Below are 20,198 nucleotides of genomic sequence, written 5' to 3' on the forward strand. Positions count from 1 at the left end.
ACTAGCCGCGGCTCACGAGCTACGGGCCAGCCAGGCTGGCCGAGGCGAGACGCAAGTGAGCGAGCTGGCGGTGGCGTTGGTGGGACAACAGCCCGGGACGAGCCAGCACGGCTGCGCCGCATGCCTCTGCCTCTGCCGCTCCGTTTGACGTAAATTTGTTTACTTCCTCTCCTGGCATCAGTATAAGATCGGCGAGCAGAAATACACATCAGACTGTCTGCCGTAATGGCCCACTGGGAGAGGTCTATTCCAGAAAGAGTCGTCGCTCTCATTGAAGAATGAGGATGTTCCATCAGAGAAGCTGGCAGACGTTATGGCGTACCACATACCACTGCAACGAGAAGGTGGAAGATCTGCCTTGAAAGAGGCACCACCAACAAGGCTCCTGGCTCAGGCAGGAAGAGAGTGAGCTGACAGCAGGAAGACAGGGACCTAGTGTCTAGGAGCAGAGAAAATCCCTTTCTCAACGCGAAGCAGTTGCGGCGGAAGACCAACTTCCCCGGATCCAGTGACACGATTCGCCGAAGGCTGAAGGACGTTGGACTGCATGCACGACGATCCGCCGTGAAACAAGAGCTCAGCGAAGACAACGTTTTATACCGGCTAACATTTGTGGAGCTCCGTCTGAGGGCGTCGTGGGTCAACGTCATTTTCACTGATGACAAGGTGTTTTCCACCAGTAACGACGGTCCACGAATCGTTTACAGGCCGCAAGGGATTCGCCATGTAACCACGACGAGAAGAAGTGGCCGGCTACCTGCTAGGGTTGGATTTCTGCGAGAGGAGCGGGAATTCTCCACAGGATGGAAGGAACTCTGGACAGCATGCAGTATGCCCACATATTGGAAAATGTAATGCTCCCGTCAGTGCGAATGCTGTGCGCAAAAGAGGACGTCACATTGCAAGAGGACCATTCTCCCATTCACAAGTCTGAATTTGTTCAGCAGCGGCTCTCCGCGATTGGCGTCAACGTCATGGACTGGCCGCCACTGGCGGCTTATACAGGGTGTTTCAAAAATGACCGGTATATTTGAAACGGCAATAAAAACTAAACGAGCAGCGATAGAAATACACCGTTTGTTGCAATATGCTTGGGACAACAGTATATTTTCAGGAGGACAAACTTTCGAAATTACAGTAGTTACAATTTTCAACAACAGATGGCGCTGCAATTGATGTGAAAGATATAGAAGACAACGCAGTCTGTTGGTGCGCCATTCTGTACGTCGTCTTTCTGCTGTAAGTGTGTGCTGTTCACAACGTACAAGTGTGCTGTGGACAACATGGTTTATTCCTTAGAACAGAGGATTTTTCTGGTGTTGGAATTCCACCGCCTAGAACACAGTGTTGTTGCAACAAGACGAAGTTTTCAACGGAGGTTTAATGTAATCAAAGGACCGAAAAGCGATACAATAAAGGATCTGTTTGAAAAATTTCAACGGACTGGGAACGTGACGGATGAACGTGCTGGAAAGGTAGGGCGACCGCGTACGGCAACCACAGAGGGCAACGCGCAGCTAGTGCATCAGGTCATCCAACAGCGGCCTCGGTTTTCCGTTCGCCGTGTTACAGCTGCGGTCCAAATGACGCCAACATCCACGTATCGTCTCATGCGCCAGAGTTTACACCTCTATCCATACAAAATTCAAACGCGGCAACCCCTCAGCGCCGCTACCAATGCTGCACGAGAGACATTCGCTAACGATATAGTGCACAGGATTGATGACGGCGATATGCATGTGGGCAGCATTTGGTTTACTGACGAAGCTTATTTTTACCTGGACGGCTTCGTCAATAAACAGAACTGGCGCATATGGGGAACCGAAAAGCCCCATGTTGCAGTCCCATCGTCCCTGCATCCTCAAAAAGTACTGGTATGGGCCGCCATTTCTTCCAAAGGAATCATTGGCCCATTTTTCAGATCCGAAACGATTACTGCATCACGCTATCTGGACATTCTTCGTGAATTTGTGGCGGTACAAACTGCCTTAGACGACACTGCGAACACCTCGTGGTTTATGCAAGATGGTGCCCGGCCACATCGCACCGCCGACGTCTTTAATTTCCTGAATGACTATTTCGATGATCGTGTGATTGCTTTGGGCTATCCGAAACATGCAGGAGGCGGCGTGGATTGGCCTCCCTATTCGCCAGACATGAACCCCTGTGACTTCTTTCTGTGGGGACACTTGAAAGACCAGGTGTACCGCCAGAATCCAGAAACAATTGAACAGCTGAAGCAGTACATCTCATCTGCATGTGAAGCCATTCCGCCAGACACGTTGTCAAAGGTTTCGGGTAATTTTATTCAGAGACTACGCCATATTATTGCTACGCATGGTGGATATGTGGAAAATATCGTACTATAGAGTTTCCCAGACCGCAGCGCCATCTGTTGTTGACAATTGTAACTACTGTAATTTCGAAAGTTTGTCTGCCTGAAAATGTACTGTTGTCCCAAGCATATTGCAACAGACGGTGTATTTCTAGCGCTGCTCGTTTAGTTTGTATTGCCGTTTCAAATATACCGGTCATTTTTGAAACACCCTGTATGAACCCCATGGAAAACATGTGGGCTGAGGTCTCCAGAACATTAACAGAGAACTGGCCACGAAACCAAAGAACTACTGCGGACGCTTACAAACTAATCAGAGTAGATGGACTCTGTCACAGTAGTTTTTGATATTTCAAATACATCTCTCTCTTCCCCTCCATCCATGACTACACCCTCCGTCCTCCACACAATACGCAAACGATTTCATATATGTTTACTCGTTGTTAATATCTCCTCTAGTCTCTCTGACACACTCTCTCTCTTTCTCTCTCTCTCTCTAACACTGTCGCCGCAAGTGCTCTTCTATTCCATTTCCCCAAAAACTTTATCAACAAAACTAGCGATTTCCATTGACGCTACATTTTCTCCTTTATTTGCTGCTGTCTTTACTGTCTATCATTCGTCTCAACACCTATGATACCGTATTCTTTGATCTCCCCTTCCCTATAACCCATTATTCGTTCTGAAAACAGTCCTTCCTTATCTCTCGGTCCTAAGATAAAACGAACTGTGGCACACATCTAAGTAACCAATACTTTGCAAGCATTTGACGCTTATATTTTGCGCTTCTGCACTTCTATCCATCCCAGATCCCGCCCTCCTTCCTGTTACCCGTCCCTTGACATCTGCTTCTACATCTAAAGGAATACTCTGAAATTCATAATTATGTGCTTGCCATGGAGTTCTGTGGTCTGGTGGATTAATCTTGTATTGATGTGTAAAACGTGTAGGTTCACATCTCACGTCAGGCGTAGATTCTTAACACAACCAAGTAACTCTCCTTCACCCCTAGTAACGGCAAGTGCAGAACGCCAGTAAGCTCCGTAGTTCAATATCGGCAGTAAAGATAACATCCCTTCGCTGCAGACTAGGGCAGAGCGGCATTCGTTTGAGCTGTGACAGATGGAGAAATCCCAGAAGGCGGAGACTCTGTCACCAGCAAGCCGTCGTAAACTAGACAACGTATTTGAAACTGAGACGTTGAAAATTGTGGTGCTGGACTGGGATTCGAATTCGATTTCATTGTGATCCCCAAGACTGCAAACTCTTCTAGGCCTCCTCGAAATGCACCAATCTGGTTTCGAATCCTGAGGAGCACGAAATATTCATTATTTCATTTCAAGCCCTAGCATGTGCACTCCTAACTACTAATGAAAAATAGTTGCATTTTCAACGTCTCTTCGTGCGTTGTCAGCTGTAACGTGTTCGTTTCAACTCACAGCTTTTTATCACAACATTACAAGATCAAACGTTTCCTTACATCTTTTCAAGTTCAAACATTGCTCTCCATCCTACTGGCGAAAACGGATTTGGGTTTGACGTTGTGTTCGTTGTGATCACCAACGACGATATGTTGTGGTTCAAAATGGTTCAAATGGCTCTGAGTACTATGGGACTTAACATCTATGGTCATCAGTCCCCTAGAACTTAGAACTACTTAAATCTAATTAACCTAAGGACATCACACAACACCCAGTCATGACGAGGCAGAGAAAATCCCTGACCCCGCCGGGAATCGAACCCGGATATGTTGTGGTTTCAACTTCTAGCCAGCAGTCCATAACATCATTGAAAGTACAAACATGTCACTCCTAGCTATTATTGGAAAAGAATTTGATAGTTAAAGTGTCTTCATGACCACGTGTGCGGGGTCTGATTTCCATTCAGCACAGAACTTTTCGTCGCCTGATGTCTAGCTAAACATGCGCACATCTCGCTACTGGTGAGCCAACAACAGCTATTTATCGTCTGTTCCTGGATAGAAAACGACGGTGCTAGATGTTGGGTTCGAATCCCAGTCAGGCAAAAACAATTCTAACGTCATTTAAGGTTCCAACATCTCGCTATTGGTGAAAACATTTGATATTTAACTTCTGATTTTAAATACTTCGTTAACAATCCGATTAGGTGCTGGGTTCGCATCCCTGTCAAGCTTTACATGATGGTATTTCAGTTTTAAACATAAGCACACCTTGTTCCTTGTGAATGACACCACATTAAACGTCGTCGGGGATAGTTCCCAGGAAGGTAACTGTTATGAATGGATTCCCAGTTAAGTACAAACATTTTCGTCATTTATTTTCAGGATCTAAATTGATAACTTATACTGGTGCAAACGTCTATACTTCAAGTCTCTTTAGGCACAAACAAATCTTAGCTTAGTTAGCTATGGCTATAGGTGCTGCGTTTGAATCCAGGTCCAGAACGACGACGTTGGTCATGTCATTTAAAGTTCAAATTTGTGCACACGTAGCTGTTGATGTGTTACGAGAACAATGATATTACTGGTGGTTCGCGGTTAATGTTGAGATTTCCGTAGAGTGCTTGTTGCCGTTAATCGCGGTTTTTTTTTTTTTTAATCCATTTTCCAGAGCCACTCGCCATTGAACGACGTTCATTATGTGGATGGAAAACCTTTTCGAGAGTGAAAAACGTTTTTCCAGTTGCCGTACAGCTTTGTAACTGTATATATTGCCTGAAGTATTTAATTTTGACTAAGGATTACTGTACGATATATATAAAATAATCCGTTTTCTCAGAACTTTTGGAATGTCACTTGTTGTAATTAAGGTTATTTTATGAGAGTTATGGGGTGTTCTAAACATTCATGGTGGTGTCTGATTGTTCTACATCGTGTCTCCCTACCACTTTCGCGCAACGACGCTCTGAGCGTGTTTTTTAGGGAATTAACTAGTTTGAACCTGGGACCTGTTGCTGGTAAGGAGACGCCAGACCACACATGACATGTGGAATTCAGAAGAGTTCAGTGAGACTAGCGATGATATAACCAAATACTAAATAATCTCAGCGTCAGCTCCACTGCACTCCATGTAAAAGAATCTTAATACTAACCAAATTTAGTGGAAAGGGTTCAAGGCTTTCCTATTTTTAGTTAGCTGGTAAAATAACGTCGAAGAAGCAGTTAAGTTTACCATTGGAAATTTTATTCTACTCACAAAACATCGTTTATAAATTGCACTATTGATAAAAGGAAATGTTTTAATACAGGATGGTAAAAACCAACTGCGTTCAACAACGAAATCAAGGGCATCTAACATTGTCTGAATCACGGGGATAATGCTAGATGACAGTCTTCTGACTTCAGGATACTTGAAATGAACATTTAGTCTACATCAAAAATCTATGTGATTGAGAAGACCTGCCCCAAAGCGTGAGAGAAGAGGAGGAAGAGACTGCTGTGGAAGAGATTAACTCAGACTTTGACAGAGCTGAAGGTACTGAGTTCATCCAAATCAACAGGATCTCGCGAGACACGATAGAAGTTGTTTAAATCTAGAACTAGTACAGTAAATGGAAGGTTATTTGATCTCGTGTGCAGAATCCATGAACAGGAGACATACTGTAAGATTTGCAGAAAATCATTATCGTCACCTTACTGAAGCAGTTCCGAGTGGACAAATACGAGAATTATCACGAGTTGTGCTCAACATCTCATACTCCTTCTAAACAGAAAGAATGAAAAGAAACATTGGTGAAGTACTGTAAAACGATATGATTGACTGCAGAAAAGGTAAAGTTATCAGGAGTAGCAATTGTTACTTTGTCCTTAACAATCTAATGAAGAACGAAGAAAAGTCAGAAATATAGAAATAACTCACTTTCTTACCACTTGTTCCCTAATTATTTATTGTTGTGACTTGTTTTTTGATGATTAGTCCATTGTCTACAACGGACAAAGATGTTGTTGTGCATAATGGTAGAAGCATAGTGTAGGACGTTACTGGTTCAGCGATATAAGCTGACATGCTATCTACTGTTTATAAATTGTACAGTGAGCATTCTTGATAATTTCTGTTGATTTCACTGTGGGTTCTTAGTGAAACAAGGTTATATCGAAAAGTTACTTTTTGCCAACAATCAACTGAAAATATATGAAGAGGTTATTGAAACATTTTGTGGATGGGATAATAAATAGATTTCTATCTCTGTGGGCGACGAACGGTTGTTCATGGGCCGTAGTTCACACACCCCTGTTCTAAATCCATCTACACTACTGGCCATTAAAATTGCTACACCAAGAATAATTGCAGATGATAAACGGGTAGCCATTGGAAAAATATATTATACTAGAACTGACAGGTGATTACATTTTCACGCAATTTGGGTACATAGATCCTGAGAAATCAGTAACCAGAACAACCACCTCTGGCCGTAATAACGGCCTTGATACGCCTGGGTATTGAGTCAAACAGAGCTTGGATGGCGTGTACAGGTACAGCTGCTCATGCAGCTTCAATACGATACCACAGTTCATCAAGAGTGGTGACTGGCGTATTGTGACGAGCCAGTTGCTCGGCCGCCATTGACCAGACGTTTTCAACTGGTGAGAGATCTGGCGAATGTGCTGGCCAGGGCAGCAGTCGAACATTTTCTGTATCCAGAAAGGCCCATACAGGACCTGCAACATGCGGCCGTGCATTATCCTGATGAAATGTAGGGTTTTGATGGGATCGAATGAAGGGTAGAGCCTCGGGTCGTAACACATCTGAAATGCAACGTCCACTGTTCAAAGTGCCGTCAGTGCGAACAAGAGTTGACCGAGACGTGTCACCAATGGCACCCCATATCATAAGGCCGGGTGATACGCCAGTATGGCGATGATTAATACACGCTTCCAATGTGCGTTCACCGCGATGACGCCAAACACGGATGCGACAATAATGGTGCTGTAAACAGAACCTGGATTCATCCGAAAAAATGACTTTTTGCCATTCGTGCACCTAGGTTCGTCGTTGAGTACACCATCACAGGCGCTCCTGTGTGTGATGCAGCGTCGAAGGTAACAGCAGCCATGGTCTCCGAGCTGATAGTCCATGCTTTTGCAAACGTCGTCGAACTGTTCGTGCAGGTGGTTGTTGTCTTGCAAACTTCCCCTCCTGTTGACTCAGGGATCGAGACGTGGCTGCACGCTCCGTTACAGCCATGCGGATAAGATGCCTGTCATATCGACTGCTAGTGATACGAGGCCGTTGGGATCCAGCACGGCGTCCCGTATTACCCTCCTGAACCCACCGACTCCATATTCTGCTAACAGTCATTGGATCTCGACCAACAGGAGCAGCACTGTCGCGATACGATAAACCGCAATCACTATAGGCTACAATCCGACCTTTATCAAGGTCGGAAACGTGATTTTGCGCATTTCTCCTCCTTACACGAGGCATCACAACAACGTTTCACCAGGCAACGCCAGTTAACTGCTGTTTGTGTATGAGAAGTCGGGTGTAAACTTTCATAGTGTCAGCATGTTGTAGGTGTCGCCACCGGCGCCAACCTAGTGTGAATGCTCTGAAAAGCTAATCATTTGCAAATCAGAGCATCTTCTTCCTGTGGGTTAAATTACGCGTCTGTAGCACGTCATCTTCGTGATGTAGCAATTTTAATGGCCAGTAGTGTATGTTGACAACTTATAGGCTGGAGTGTCTATTTATTGATGAAAGATCCAACAGTCAGTACGCTATAGTGTTTGAGTTTTCGTTAAGTCCTTAGAGCAGGTCGAAACTTGTTAGTGGAGGAACTACTGACCAAGGACCGCGTCTGTGAGTGGGAGCTGAGGTGAGTTGTAGCTCTGCTGACGATCTCGGTGTTTCCGCAGTGACGCTGTCGCCAGCGCCGCGGCGGCAGTCGCTGGAAGCCGAAGCGTGCCGCCTGCGAGAGACGCTCTCCCGGTGCGCGCAGCTGCGGGTCGACCACACCGAGTACGCCTGCCTCAAGGCGCTGGTGCTATTCAAGCCAGGTCAGTTGGCACGCGTGCGTCCAGCATCCGGTCTCCATCTTGGTCCCTGCACTCTTGTCCCGCCACTTCTCACTTGGCTTGACCTCATAAACTTCGAACAACTGGTTGTAATAGGTATATTTATAAAATTACTAGTTGAGTACCCAGCTTTTCCCGGATATGTATTTACTCCTGTCTTCTATTAGTCCATCTCATCCTTCCTCCTCCTTCCTCTTTGTTCTGTCCACGTTCTTCATCCTTCACTCTCTGTCCATTTCCTCATACCCCTTCCTCTCTCCATCTGCCCCTCTCCCCTCTCCCCTCTCTCTGCCCATCTGCAACTCCGCCTCCGGTAGCTGAGTGGTCAGCGCGACTGACTGTCAATCCTAAGGGCCCGGGTTCGATTCCCAGCTGGGTTGGAGATTTTCTCCGCTCAGGGACTGGGTGTTGTGTTGTCTTAATAATCATCATTTCATCCCCATCAACGTGCAGGTCGCCGAAGTGGCGTCAAATCAAACGACTTGCACCAGGCGAGCGGTCTACCTGATGGGAGGCCTTCTCACACGCCATTATTATATCTCCACCCTCCCTTCCATGTTTCCTGGGTATATATGTATTTCAATCTTTTATTATCCCACTTCCTCCTTACCACTTCTCTCTGTCAATCACCTTTTCACTCCACCTGAGTCAGTCTCCATTCCCCCCTCCCCCCCCTCTGTTTCTCTGTTTCCTCCTCTCCCTCTTACCTGTCCTACTCCCCCCACTCTCTCTGTCCACCTCCTCCTCCTCTCTCACTAGTCCGCAGCTCGTGGTCACGTTCTCGCTTCCCGAGCACGAGGGTCCCAGGTTAGATTTCCGGCAGGGTCAGGGATTTTCACCTGCCTTCAGATGACTAGGTGTTTGTGTTGTCCTCATCATTTCAGCATCATTCACAAAAGTGGCGAGATTGGTCTGAGCAAAGGTTGGGAATTTGTACGGGCGCTGATAACTGCGCAGCTGAGCGCCCCAAAAACCAGACATGATCATCATCATCCTCTCTGACTGTCAATCTCCTCCTCCTCTCTCACTGTCAATCTCTTCCTCCTCTCTCGCTGTCAGTCTCATCCTCCTTTCTCCCTCTGTCCACCTCTCATCTTTTCTTTCTTTGTCCATCTCCTCCAGTTCCCTTTCTCTGTCAATTTCCTCCTCTGCTCTGTCTGTCCAATTCCTCCGTCCTCTCTGACCATCTCCCCCTATTTCTTTTCTCTGTCCATCTCCTACTCTCCCTCTCTTTCCATCTTCTCTTATTTACTTTATCTGTCCTTATATTCCTCTCCCCTCTTTCCTTCATCTGTCCTCTTCCCTTTCTGTGCATTCCCCTTCTCCTCTATCTGGCTATCTCCTCCTCCTCTGTCTCTACTGAGCGAGGTGGCGCAGTGGTTAGCACACTGGACTCGCATTCAGGAGGACGACGGTTCAATCCCGCATCCGGCTATCCTGATTTAGGTTTTCCGTGATTTCCCTAAATCACTCCAGGCAAATGCCGGGGTGGTTTCTTCGAAAGGGCACGGCCGACTTCCTTCCCTGTCCTTCCCTAATTTGATGAGACCGATGACCTCGCTGCCTGGTCTCCTCCCCGAAACAACCCAACCCAACCCTCCTCCGTCTCTCTCTCAACACTATCACCACCACAACAGGTTGTTGCTGGTTCTTAACCTCTCCCCCCCCCTCCCCCCCCCTTATTCCTTTCCAGATAGTAAGCAAGATGTGCACCAAGTTTGTTTGAGATCAATCCAGGGGTTTAGGGAAATTTTTTTTACCCTTGGCCTTACCTGCATATGCACATATCACATCTATTTAATCTCTGTTTCTAGCGAATTTCGTCCTACAGTTTCCTTTTCACGCAGATCAATATTTCTGCTGCCATATCTCCCAAACTATGTGTTGTACAATGATATATTTTGCAGGTACATCCAGTTGAATCTGTGGATACTGCATGTGAGATGTGTTCCTAATAGGGTTAATGGCAAAGAAGTAATAAATTAAAATGTCATGCATGATGAGGCAGTTTTTCACGCATCTCAGTGTTTATGACATGATGTTCCCTGAGCAATGTATCAACGATGACGTATTTTTGCAAGTACATTAAATGGTATATATGAATACTGCGTGCAAAATGTGTGCAAATGGAGTTAATTGTAAAGAAATAATAAATTAAAAGGCTATGCATGTGCAACAACATTACTGCGTGAACCGCGAAAATGTAGTAAGTGGTAAACTTCTTCCCTTCGTCACTTTACGGGAGTTGTCAATGAGAGAAAATCTCATAAGGTTTTGAATTACGTGTAAAATTGATTGCAAGCCACTAAGTCTCTCATTCTGAAATTCTGGATAATTATAGTTCGGCTAATTGCATGTCGTGAGTTACCCTTCTTTTTGCCCCCACTTCCACCATCTTTGAGAGTTTCTTATCCCATAATTGGAGCAGTAGGTGTTCTTTTCCCATACTGATTCTTTTCAGAGAGTAAATGATGTTTGTACCAAGTGCGAGTGAAATCGATTTAGTGGTTTAGGAAGAGACTGGAACATGCACTACGTGATAAAAAGTCTCCGGACAACAACAAAAACATACGTTTATCATATTAGGCGCATTGTGCTGTCACATACTACCAGGTAGTCCATATCAGCGACCTCAGTAGTAATTAGGCTCACGGACTTCGAACGTGGTCAGGTGATTGGGTGTCACTTGTGTCATACTTCTGTACGCGAGATTTCCAAACTCCTAAACATCCCTGGGTCCACTGTATCCGATGTGATAATGAAGTGGAAACTTGAAGGGACACGTACAGCACAAAAGCGTAAAAGCCGACCTCGTCTGTTGACTGGCAGAGACCTCCGACCGCAGTGTAGGCAGACATCTATCCAGATCATCACACAGGAATACCAAACTGCGCAGGATCCACTGCAAGTACTGTGACAGTTAGGCGGGATGCCATGGTTGAACGGCTGCTCATAAGCCACACATCACGCCAGTAAATGCAAAATGACGCCTCGCTTGGTGTAAGGAGCGTAGACATTGGACGATTGAACAGTGGAAAAATGTTGTGTGGAGTGACGAATCACGGCACACAATGTGGCGATCCGATGGCAAGGTGTGGGTACGGCGAATGTCCGGTGAACGTCATCTGCCAGCGTGTGTATGCCAACAGTAAAATTCCGAGGCGGTGGTGTTATGGCGTGCTTGTGTTTTTCATGGCGGGGGGGTAGGGGTCCTTGCACCGCTTTTTGCTTTTCATGGCACTATCATCACAGCACAGGTCTACATTGGTGTATTAAGCACCTCCTTGCTTACCACTATAGAAGAGCAATTCGGGGATGGCGATTGCGTCTTTCAACACGATCAAGCATCTGTTCATACAGCACGACCTATGGGGAGTGGTTACACGACAACAACATCCCTGTAATGGACTGGCCTGCATAGAGTCCTGACCTGAATCCTGCAGAAGAGCTTTGGAATGTTTTGCAAAGCCAACTTCGTCCCAGACCAGACCGACCGACATCGATACCTTTCCTCAGTGCAGCATTTCGTGACGAATGGGTTGCCATTCACCAAGAAACCTTCCAGCACTTGATTGAACGTGAGCCTACGAGAGTGGAAGCTGTCATCAACGCTAAGGGTAGGCCAGCACCATACTGAATTCCAGCATTACCGATCGAGGGCGCCACGAACTTAAGTCATTTTAAGCCAGGTGTCCAGAAACTTTGGATCACATAGTGTACATACACACGTCCGCTCTTAAAATATGTATGTATTCATTTTATAAATTAAAATGCCCTTTACTTACTGTAGTACAATATATATGTACGTACAAGAACTGTTTCGTCTTCTACAGTAAAGGGCTCTTCAGTGGTCAGATTCGAAACATTTCGAACACCATTTTTGCACAAATGAAATATTACTTAACAGTTATCCATCTGTCCTAGCAAAATGTACTTCTCCGCTTTTCTGGTCGGAGATTAGAGTGCGCATATTCACGCCGAGATTTTTCGACAATATACGTCTGGAGCGTAACTAAATCTTATAATGCTGCAAGGAAAAACGACGTTTGAAAAAAATAAAAGAAAAATTTACTCAGTGTGGAAAATGGTCAGAGAAAAAAACTTATTTTAGAGAAGTTAGTTCGGTATGGCGTTTCCGTGAAGCATAACGAAGATCACTTCGTCGCCAGCCATTTTTGAGATACGAAGTTCACTTCGACGCCTCCTATTCTTGAGATACACCCTAAAGTTCCGCTGGTGACTGCTTATTTTCGCCCACATCGTCGTCTACTTAAAAGGTTTCTAGTGAGTAATAGGATGTTTTCACGAACAAAATAACGATTACTTCCTTCCCCGTCTTTGCTAGATTGACAATGGAAGTCCATCAACTGTGGGACAAATATTTGGATGAAAAATCACACAGACGTTCGTCGTTAAAAATAAATCTTCACCTATTTCGCGTTTCCAGGCGACACTCTACACCTTTTGAGAAAATAACAGTAACTTTAGTCCGCCTCCAGAATTTGGACGAAAATTATTGCCCCTACGTAAAATTTACGTTTCCTGAAAATAAACGACATTTCAGCGGTTTTTGGCAGTGATTCCATATCTGACCTCTGCTGTTTTCTCTTATGCGCAGTTTTGTCACTGTGTGTCCACGGGTTATGAAGTAAGGAAATTAGTAGTACAGATGGAACTAGAAAGAAAAGTAATTTAATTTTTCTACACAGGGTCTTTCATGAGGAATTGTCAATATTCAGGGATTCGACAGGAACGATCATTCGAAGCATAAAAGTCTAGTGACAATGGGCTCTAAAATGCGTTCCTTTAGACCTATGAGTACCTGTTTAGTAGAAGAAACGTGCTTCACGGTAGTGAAGAAGAGCAAGTGCTCATAGCTCAAGGTATGCGCATTGGAGCCGACGTTAAATGGACTTTCCTTTTTCTTGTTTTGGCCCTCACAATCACCTCTCAAGATATGGCAAGGAAAGAGCTTGCAGTATATGAGATTTGTTTCACAGTACATGAAAAAGTGCTCATAGCCCTTAAAGGATGCATTTGACATGGAATGTTAACTAGACATTTTTGCTTCGAATGATCGGTCCTGTCACATCCATAAATACCAACCATTCCTCCTAGGACACCATGCGACCAAAGATATTATTGGAGTATATACAAGAAATCACCTTTCCCGTGACTGCCTGTTAAAAACAAAAATAAAACCTTTTTTTTTAATTTAAGACTCGTTTTAGATGCTTTACTCCGTCAGGTGGCAGTTCCAGTGCTTAGCTCAGGTGCGTTGCTCGGTGTCGAAATATCTGCAGTCCTGAGCGTCTTCAGTACATAGTAAACAGTGCATGTGTTAAATTCAAATGCACTGGTCTCGCGGAAAGTGCACTACGAAAATGCATAGGACTGCAGTTTTTCCGACATCTTTGTTTCACAAGAGCAATACACCTGTGTTAAACACACGAACTATCGTTGAATGTGAGGTCCGCCAGTTATGCAAAATACCGTTATTCTCAGTACCCAAACATCTTTCGGCACCACTGCGCCATCATCAGTGGGTTAGAAGTCCCCTGCCATAACTGCAAAAAGTTGCCGATGCAGGAGTTTGTGCTCGAACTGACCTCTCGATTACGTTCCATAAATGTTCGATAGGATTCATGTTAGACGATTTGGGTGGCCAAATCATTCGCTAGAATTGTCCAGAATGTTCTTCAAACAAATGGTGAACAATTTTGGTCCTGTGACAGTGAATAATTTTGGTCGTGTGACATGGCGCATTGTCATCTGAACAAATTCCATCGTTATTTGTGAACATGAAGTCCATGAATGGAAGAAAACGGTCTCCAACTAGCTGAACATAAACATTTCCAGGCAATGATTTCTTTAATTGGACTAGATGACCCAGTCCATTCCGCGTAAAGACAGCCCACACCATTATGGAGCCATCAGTGTCTTGTTGACAACTTGGGTCCATGGCTTCATGTGGTTCACGCCATCCTCTAAGTCTACCGCCAGCTCTTACCAACTGAAATCGGGACTCATACGACCAGCTCACGATTTCCCAGTCGTCTAAGATCCAACTGACATGGTCACAAGCCCAGGAGAGGCGCTGCAGGCGATGTCGTGTTGTTAGCAAAGGCACTCGCGTCCGTCGTCTGCTGCCATAGCCCATTAACGCCAGATTTCTCCGCACGGTCCTAGCGAATACGTTCGTTGCACGTCCCACATTGATTTCTGCGGTTATTTCTCGCAGTGTTGCTTGTCTGTTAGCACTTACAACTCTACTCCAATGCCACTGCTCTCGGTCAACTGAAGGCCGTCGGCCACTGCGTTGTCCGTCGTGAGAGGTAATGCCTGAAATCTGGTATTCTTGGCACACTCTTGACACTGTGAAACTTGGAATATTGAATTCCCTAACGACTTCCGAAATGGGATTTGTCACGTGTCCAGATCCAACTACCATTCCACCTTCAAAGTCTGTTAATTCCCGTCGTGCGGCCATAATCACGTTGGAAACCATTTCACATGAATTGCCTGAGTACAAATGAGAGCTCCGCCAATGTGTTGCCCTTTTATACCTTGCGTACACGATACTATTGCCATCTGTAATGTGCATATCGCTATCCAATGGTCCTTGTCACTTCGGTGTATATTCAACCGGTGTTTCATAACCAGACCATTTAACAACTTCCAACAAACTTTAAGGATAATTTCAAACTTAATCTCAAATATTTAACACGTTAATTCATTTGTGAAGTTATTAGACATTTGAAACGTTTTACACATGGGAGTTTGATTATTTACGAATCGACGGTCTACTGGTACCGTAATAATGAAAATTGCAGAATCTTGCCCCTCCCTTAGATAAGTTCCTTTATGTACATGGGAGATGGTATCCGCCACCCTGTTTCATGGGCAATATCTCAATAATTATCGGCCAGTATCCTTGCTTACATCATTCTCAAAAGTCTTCGAGAAAGTAATGTACTCAAGAGTGGTTAGCCATCTCAACAGTAAAGGGATACTTAGCAAATCACAGTTCGGATTTCAAAAATGCTGTTCCAGTCAGACAGCAATATACAATTTCACTGTCCACATAACAGAGTCTTTAAAAAGTAAAATGTCACCAGTAGGAATATTCTTTGACTTGTCCAAAACATTTGATTGTGTTAAACATGACATTATGTTACAGAAATTACAATTCTATGGTATAAATGGAATAGCATAGAGTGGTTTAAGTCATACCTACAGAACAGGAAGCAAAAAGTTTCCTTATATGGGTCAACTGATTTAAATAAGTTTGCCACTTCATCTAACTGGGGTGAATTAACATGAGATGTTCCACAGGGTTCAATCATGGGTCCCCTTCTGTTCTTGATATGTGTGAACTACCTCCCTTCCTATCTGAAACAGGAAGTTGAACTGACACTGTTTGCTGATTATACAAGCATCATTATTAATCCAGTAAAAGAAAGTCCAATTGAAAATGATACAGATAAGGTCTTTGGAAAAGTCATTAATTAGTTTTCTGCAAATGGGCTTGCTCTAAACTTTGAAAGAACACAGTACATCCAATTTTCTGCTGCAAAAAGTTCAGTTCCTTCAATAAATATAACACATCAACAGAAGTCAGTGTAGAGCATACTAAGTTTTTGGGTGTACATATAGATGAGAATCCTAATTGAAAAATTCATATTTTGGATCTGCTAAAGCGACTAGGTTCAGCAACTTTTGCGATCAGAATAATTGCGAATTTTGAGGATATATAAATTGGTAAACTAACATACTTTGGATACATTCTCTCTCTGATATCATATAGAATCATATTTTGGGGTAACTCAACATCTAGACGAAAAGTATTCACTGCTCAAAAGAAAGTGATTAGAATAACATGTTGGATTCATAGTCGCACATCTTGTAGGCATCTTTTTAAAAGAGTGAGAATTCTTATAACAGCCTCACAATACATCTACTGAATAATGAAATTTGTTCTCAACACCATGGACCAGTATAAAATCAACAGTGACATTCATGATTATAATACCAGAAAAAAGAAAGACCTATACTATCCTTTGCTCGACTTATCTTTGGCACAGAAAGGGCTAAAATATGCTGCTATAAAAATTTTCGACAAATTACCAGATGAAACGAGGTGTCTGACAGACAGCAATAATAGCTTCCAAAATAAATTGAAATCATATCTCCTTAACAACTCCTTCTATACCATAGATGAATTCTTGAATAGGAATAAATAAATCTATAAATATAGGACATGCATTTTGTGCCATTTAAGGGAATGGGGTAAATAATAGAAATATTTATCTTCAACTCTGTATTCTAATATATATATGACTCGTCACTCCAACGAAGTAGGCGAGTGTCAGCAATATGTCTTGTGGTCTTATCGTGGCGTGTTTATCTTCTGCCGTTAGGTCAGATGATAGAAATGCCACTTTCACACTTAGAGTAGCAGATTGACGGTGACCAACTTTAAACAGAACTTGATTAATTTTCACACACATTTATTAAAATAATAAAAAGCATAGACATTATGTAACTTGATTCTGGATGCTGTTTACAATTGACAATCTGAAGTTCCTTTGGTCTTGGTACGTTGATCTTATTCTCACATATCTCTGATACTTGAGACAGTGTCTATACATGTATCTTCATGGCTATGTACAGGAAGATGATAATCTTATTAGGTGCAGACTGAAACTTGATTATAGACTGGTACCGAGTAATGCAGAGTGGTACAGACTAATGCAGACAAATGCAGACTGACTGATCGGAGGTCTGTACACTCATTATAATACCTTGTGCATTCAGGTATCACTGCGCAAGTGTGATCCGTGAGGAGAAAAGGTTCTACATTAGCAGCAATCTCATTGGCTGCATTACATATTAATACGCGATCGGCGGAAGCAGAATTTGGTCCGTCTCTAAGGCAGCACCATCTCATAGTGCGGAGAAGGACGAGCGCTGCGCCTGCGCTGTTGTGCTTAGCGGGGCGCGCACTAGTGGGAAAGTTGTGTACGCGCTGACTGTGCGGAACTATATACACAACAATATATTTAAAAAATTTGTTTCATATGTGCATTTCTTGTGCACTTGACACGTTCCACATCATAACGTCTACCGTACCGTGCGACTGATCAGTGGAACACGCAACTAACTAACTAACTAACACAATCCACAGCCGAGTGAATACCATGTATCTCAAGTGCTTTCCTTCTTTGCTTCTTATCAGTATGAATCTGTTGCGAGAGTGACGGCGGTGTGCCCGCAGAGTGCCCCGGGCTGTCGGCTCGCGCGCACGTGCAGCTGCTGCAGGACCAGACGCTGGCCATGCTGCTCGACTACTGCGGCGGCGGCGCGGGCGGCGGCGGCCGCCGCTTCGGACGCCTGCTGCTGCTGCTGCCCACCGCGCAGGCGCCCACGCGCCACGCCCTCGAGGACCTCTTCTTCCGCAGGACCGTCGGTGACGTCAGTATCCGTGCCCTGCTCAGAGACATGCTGGACGAGACGCGCGCCGACCGCCACTAGCCTCGTGCTCGCAGAGGCAGCAGTTCAGGCGGATAAACTCACCCACTTACACCAGACAGTCCACAGGTGCACTTCTCCTAGACGAACATCTGGGATGAGTGACACGAGCGCAGTCTTATTGGACTGTGCACCAGTTTTCTAACCCTTTTTTTCTCAGCCAGATGTTTTCTAACTGGCGTCTTGTGCGCCTTGCAATAGCTGCTGTGCAGTGGGATAAATTCACCAAGCGACACCGATCACTGACTATAGGTTCATCCTACAATAACAAAATCTGGAATGGGTGATCCGGCCACCTTCTTGTTTGTGCACCAGTTTCCTTAGCTTATTTCCATTATGATGGCTATAATGGTGGTGGTGGTGTGGTGGTGGTGATGATGACGATGATGATGATGATGACGATGATGATATCATGATCATGATATGGTGGTGTGGGTGCACAGAAGCTGTACTAAAATTTTATGAGACAAACCTGCATAAAGTTCACAAAATAATTAAAATACATATTAACAACGATCAGTTGTATACTGGAATGATGACAGTGAAAATTCATGCTGGACTGGGACCCAAACCTGGCTTCCCTGCTTTACACTAAATGTGCCTTAACCACTTTAGGTGTCCTGCACAATCCACAACCAGACCCAAGCTTCCATACGTCAGTGTCCCTGCAACAAAACCTGTACTCACACACACATTATGTGTATACCCATAGAGGGGAGGACATTTGAATTGAAAGTCAGATTAGATTAGATTAGATTAGATTAATACTTGTTCCATAGATCCTGAATACGACACTTCGTAATGATGTGGAACATGTCAGGTTAATGAAAGATATCTGTACAAGATATTACATTACACAAAATATTGCATGACACTAATGCTTAAGTTAGTTTTTCCCCTCCCTTAATTTATATCTAAAAATTCAGCCAATGAGTAGAAGGAGTTGTCATCTAGAAATTCTTTTAATTTATTTTTAAATGTTGGTTGACTATCTGTCAGGCTTTTGATGCTGTTTGGTAGGTGACCAAAGACTTTTGTGTCAGCATAATTTACCCCCTTCTGTGCCAAAGTCAGATTTAACCCTGCATAGTGAAGATCATCCTTTCTCCTGGTGTTATAGCTATGCACACTGCTATTACTTTTGAACTGGGCTGGATTATTAACAACAAATTTCATAAGTGAATATATATACTGTGAGGTTACTGTGAGGATCCCTAGATCCTTAAATAGATGTCTGCAAGATGACCGTGGGTGGGCTCCAGCAATTATTCTGATTACACGTTTTTGAGCAATGAATACTTTTCTACTCAACGATGAATTACCCCAGAATATGATACCATACGAAAGCAGTGAATGAAAGTAGGCATAGTAAGCTAATTTACTGAGATTCTTATCACCAAAATTTGCAATAACCCTAATAGCATACGTAGCCAAACTCAGACGTTTCAGCAGACCATCAATGTGTTGCTTCCAGTTTAACCTCTCATCAATGGACACACCTAAAAATTTTGAAAATTCTACCTTAGCTACAGACTTCTGTTCAAAGTCTATATTTATTACTGGAGTTGTGCCATTTACTGTACAGAACTGTATATACTGTGTTTTATCAAAATTTAAAGAGAGTCCGTTTGCTGAGAACCACGTAATAATTTTGTGAAAAACATCATTTACAATTACATCACTTAGTTCTTGGTTTTTGGATGTTATTACTATACTTGTATCATCAGCAAAAAGAACTAACTTTGCATCTTCATCAATATGGAATGGTAAGTCATTAATGTATATCAAGAACAGTAAAGGACCTAAGACCGAACCCTGTGGGACCCCGTGTTTGATAGCCCCCCAGTTTGAGGAATCAGCTGTTGTATTAACATTACATGAACCACTTATTTCAACTTTCTGCATTCTTCCAGTTAAGTATGAATTAAACCATTTGTGCACTGCCCCCCTCAAACCATAATGATTTAGCTTATCTAAAAGAATTCCATGATTTACACAGTCATAGGGCACTACCTGAATATTGCACTGCCTGTGTTGTTCAGAACTATGAAGCATGCACGAAGATCAAAAGGAACACTGCATCATACTTCTTAACAACACGGGCGCTGCAGTACTGTATACAGCCATACCAGGCAGCGTTTTTCAGTTAAAATTTCATCACCTGTACACAATTACGTAATGTGTATATGAGTGCACGTTGTGATGCAGGAATGATGAGTATGGAAGTTTGAGCCTGGCCATCAGTCTTGTATGGATAGCCAAAGCAGTTAAGGTGACCATTCGCATAAAGTGGGAAATCCAGGTTTTGTTCCCTGTCCGGCACAAATTTTCATTGAC

At 43.8% G+C, this 20,198-nt stretch overlaps 1 protein-coding gene across 1 annotated transcript in view; it reads left to right on the forward strand.

Moving 5' to 3' along the window:
• Positions 1 to 17,864, forward strand: part of LOC126278871 (nuclear receptor subfamily 2 group E member 1-like) — a 163,838-nt gene extending 145,974 nt beyond the window's left edge. The window contains exons 7-8 of the mRNA XM_049979146.1: positions 8,172 to 8,312; positions 17,608 to 17,864. Coding sequence (XP_049835103.1) covers positions 8,172 to 8,312; positions 17,608 to 17,864 — 398 coding nt within the window. The remainder of the gene's footprint in view (positions 1 to 8,171; positions 8,313 to 17,607) is intronic.
• The last annotated feature ends 2,334 nt before the right edge of the window (positions 17,865 to 20,198 follow it).

This window comes from Schistocerca gregaria, chromosome 6 (genome assembly GCF_023897955.1).
Source record: "Schistocerca gregaria isolate iqSchGreg1 chromosome 6, iqSchGreg1.2, whole genome shotgun sequence".
Lineage (NCBI taxonomy): Eukaryota > Metazoa > Arthropoda > Insecta > Orthoptera > Acrididae > Schistocerca > Schistocerca gregaria.